Source organism: Etheostoma spectabile, chromosome 5 (assembly GCF_008692095.1).
Source record: "Etheostoma spectabile isolate EspeVRDwgs_2016 chromosome 5, UIUC_Espe_1.0, whole genome shotgun sequence".
Lineage (NCBI taxonomy): Eukaryota > Metazoa > Chordata > Actinopteri > Perciformes > Percidae > Etheostoma > Etheostoma spectabile.
The window spans coordinates 37,591,421-37,594,940 of record NC_045737.1 but is presented as its reverse complement, the minus strand read 5'-3'; the positions used below and the strand labels follow the sequence as shown (position 1 = coordinate 37,594,940).

Genomic DNA, 3,520 nt, shown 5'->3' with positions numbered 1-3,520 from the left:
GGGGTTCTCAATGATTTATTTTTTTGTCTACAAAATGTCAGAATATTTGACGCTGTCCAAACTACATGTCATCGTGGACAATGTTTTGCACCCTCTCCATGGCTTGCTGCTCATTCACAGGAGCACTTTCAGGTCAATGACACTGACCTGAAATGTGTGCAATACTCAACTGCTACTACAATTATTATTATTATTATTATTATGATTATTATTATTAATACTTTTCACCATTGCAACTCCTTAATTATGTTAACTATGAAAATACTGTATAATAACATTCCTTTAACTGTGTAAATACCGTACAAATCCACACTCCTTATATTTCTTTATTTAGATTTCTACTATTTGTGCAACTGCAACACAGAGTTTCCCTTCGGGGATCAATAAAGTATTTCTGATTCTGATTCTCAATATTTAAAATGCATTTTTTTTCTGATATCTTAGAGAACAAAATAACTAAAAACATTCATAATGAAAGACATTACTCAATTATCAAGATTGTGGCAGATTAGTCGAGTGTCGGCTAATCGTATCTATTATTTTAGAAACGAGAAGGGATTTCTGCATCTTTTTAGAGCCGCAAAGTTCAAGTGATCAGTTTTTTTAGAAGACCAGAAAGTCAAAGTTCTCCGATGGCAGTTTGTTTAATGTGAATATCTTCTGGTTTCTTCAACTGTCACGTCTCAGAGTTGTGGACGTAACGAGACATTTGAGGACGTCATCTTGGGCTTTTGCAATACACTGATCCACATTTTTGGACATTTTCTATCTAGACAAAAGAAACTAATCAGTTAATCAAGGGACAAAAAAATCCTTCAGCATGAAAAAAGGACAAAACAAAGATAATGGAAAAAGAAATAAGACCCAGATGACCGATTACTCGACTTATCGACTCAGACGGAACATCCCTAAAGATATTTATCCTTCGGTCAACTCCCCGCGTCCCTGTTGGCAACACTGATTTTTTTTTTTTTTTTTTTTTTGTTAATGTGTTTTTGCTCAAAAGGACTTTAAGTTTCATATCTTAAGTTTTGTATTTTTATACATTTTATTTACCAGAACTTTCACATATTTTGAAGTTCTGTTGTGACAATAAAACAAATTATTAGTGTATTGTTTTAGTGAGAACTCATAAATAACTAATGTTAGGGAAATCGGTTTGTTTTGTTAAGCGCTACTGGATTTATTTTCTTTTTAATATATATATATATATATATATATATATATTGCCTGATATATCGCAATATCGGCTTTTTAAATAACCAAATATTCGTATCGGTCTTGAAAATTGGTCGGACGCTACCAAGGCCAAATTATAATGGATCTATATCTGAATGTGTGAGCCAGTTTTGGAAGGACGAGACTTTGTGGATTGAATAAAGACGCTTAACTTTAATTTTAACTTCTTTTCTGTGCCAAGATCTAACGAGAGAGAAACTCTATTTCTAAGATACTTCTCCCTTCGCTCCACTCACCTCCTCCTCCAGGACGTCGCAGGCCAGGTGGATGAGCGACACGTCGGCCCGATGCGGTCTGGCCCTCAGCTTCCTGGCCCGGAGGCTCCAGAGCTTCACGGCGGAGCTGTCGAAGCCGGCGGCCAGCAGCCGGCTGTCGGCCGACACCTCGGCGGCGTTCAGCGTCTGCTCCGTGTGGTGGAAGGCGTAGAAGCACACGGTGGTGAGCGTGGGGGGGCCCTCGCGGACCTTCTTGATGCAGTCCTGCAGCGCCTCCAGGGCCGCCTCGCTCTGCGGGATCCCCGCGGGGACCTCCACCCCCTCCCCGTCCACTCCCGCCCCGTCCACTCCCGCCCAGGAGGAGGTGGAGTTCGGGGCGGCGGTCGCCCCGCCGGCAGCGCCGTACAGCTGGTAGTCGGTGCGCCTCGACGCGGAGACCTCCACCTGCAGACATTATTTGTAAAGTAGAATTCATACATGAGCAGGGTTTTCCTCGCCATTATAAGGTTTGGGTGCAGCACCCAAGGCGTTGTGGACAGCACCTAAAGCCCTGAATTAAACCAAAAGCCATTCCTCAGATCTTATGATTGTAGTTTAATGTAATTGATTAATTATTATAGAAGTACAGCAGAACACGTAAATGTGCCAGATTGCAGCCCGAGGGCCAGTTTCCATCTGAGGTCCATTAGGCAGGTTGGAGTAACAGTAAAAAAAGACAAAAGATAGTAACATTTAGTATAAAACAAGAAGAAAAACAAGAATAGGACAGTTCATTACTAGAAGTTAAAATGGAAACAATTGGTTGGACACAAAGTTGGAATTTTTTTTAGCAAGTTTTGTCTTTAAGCTTTTTGTTAGCTATGTATTATCTGCTCTAGCTTTTCCCATGTTTTAGACACAGATATTGAGATAATAACGGTATAAAACGATGTGAAAAAGAGACGCAAAACTACCTCAAAAGGGACACAAACTGACTACAAAGAGACGCCACATGACCACAGAGACCCAAAACAACCCCAAAGAAAACAAAAATGGCCAAAAAGGACACATAACACGACTACAAAGAGATGCAAAAACCCACAATGAGACACAAAATGTATGGGGACACTTTTTTTTTTTTTTAAACGCAGCATTTTTTACACACACACACACAAACCACACCAACACACAACACACACACACACACACACACACACACACACACACACACACACACACACACACACACACACGCGTCTGATAAAGGCATATTCAAGAACCTATGTACAATTACAACAGGAGAAGCATAGTTTAAATCTGGAAACATTATCGTATTATTGACATATCATTTTGGGGGGGGGCGTTTTTAGGCCTTTAATTTGACAGGACAGATGAGGAGGTGAAAGGGGGGAGAGAGGGGGGGTGAAAGGGGAGAGAGAGGGGGGTGAAAGGGGAGAGAGAGGGGGAATGATATGCAGCAAAGGGTCGCAGTAAACCTCTACATATATGTGCGCCCGCTCTACCAACTGAGCTGACCCGGCCACTTATTGACATTTCTTACTCTTATTTTACCTTCAATCTGAGCAACTGCAACTAAATCAATGAAGTATTCTGAGTCTGATTTTGTAGCACTTGAGAACATGCTGAGCCCGGATTTGAATGAGCTCACCTGCAGGTGTGTGCTGAGCACGCGGCAGAGGGCGCCGTTGTCCTCGCTCTGCAGGTAGCGCAGCAGGTAGCCGTAGGCCGGCTCCGTCAGGTGCACCACGTACTTGTGCTCCAGGAAGGCGCTGAGCTTGGGGTTGGCGGCGACGTCCTGCGCGGTGAGGACGTGGCGCAGCTGCTCGACGGTGGCGCGCTGCTCGCCGTCCTGGAGGAAGGCGCCGTGGAAACGGCCGTAGAAGCCGTCCACTGCCCCCTTCAGGCCGCAGCGCACCATGTCCAGGTGGAGGTAGACGAAGAGCGGGTAGAGGAGGCCGCTCACCTCCTTCGCCCAGGATATCTCGGTTTCTGGTTGTGGAGGAAAAAGCTTATTTTGCATTTTTGATCCTTGACAACAGCTAAGTGGGTCACTTGTATAACTTGTT

At 43.7% G+C, this 3,520-nt stretch overlaps 1 protein-coding gene across 1 annotated transcript in view; it reads right to left on the bottom strand.

Moving 5' to 3' along the window:
- Nucleotides 1-3,520, bottom strand: part of taf5l (TAF5-like RNA polymerase II, p300/CBP-associated factor (PCAF)-associated factor) — a gene marked incomplete in the record, with an annotated part of 12,004 nt that overhangs the window by 2,509 nt on the left and 5,975 nt on the right. Inside the window, 2 exon segments of the mRNA XM_032516327.1 lie at nucleotides 1,476-1,898; nucleotides 3,103-3,443. Of these exon segments, the coding sequence (XP_032372218.1) occupies nucleotides 1,476-1,898; nucleotides 3,103-3,443 (764 nt within the window).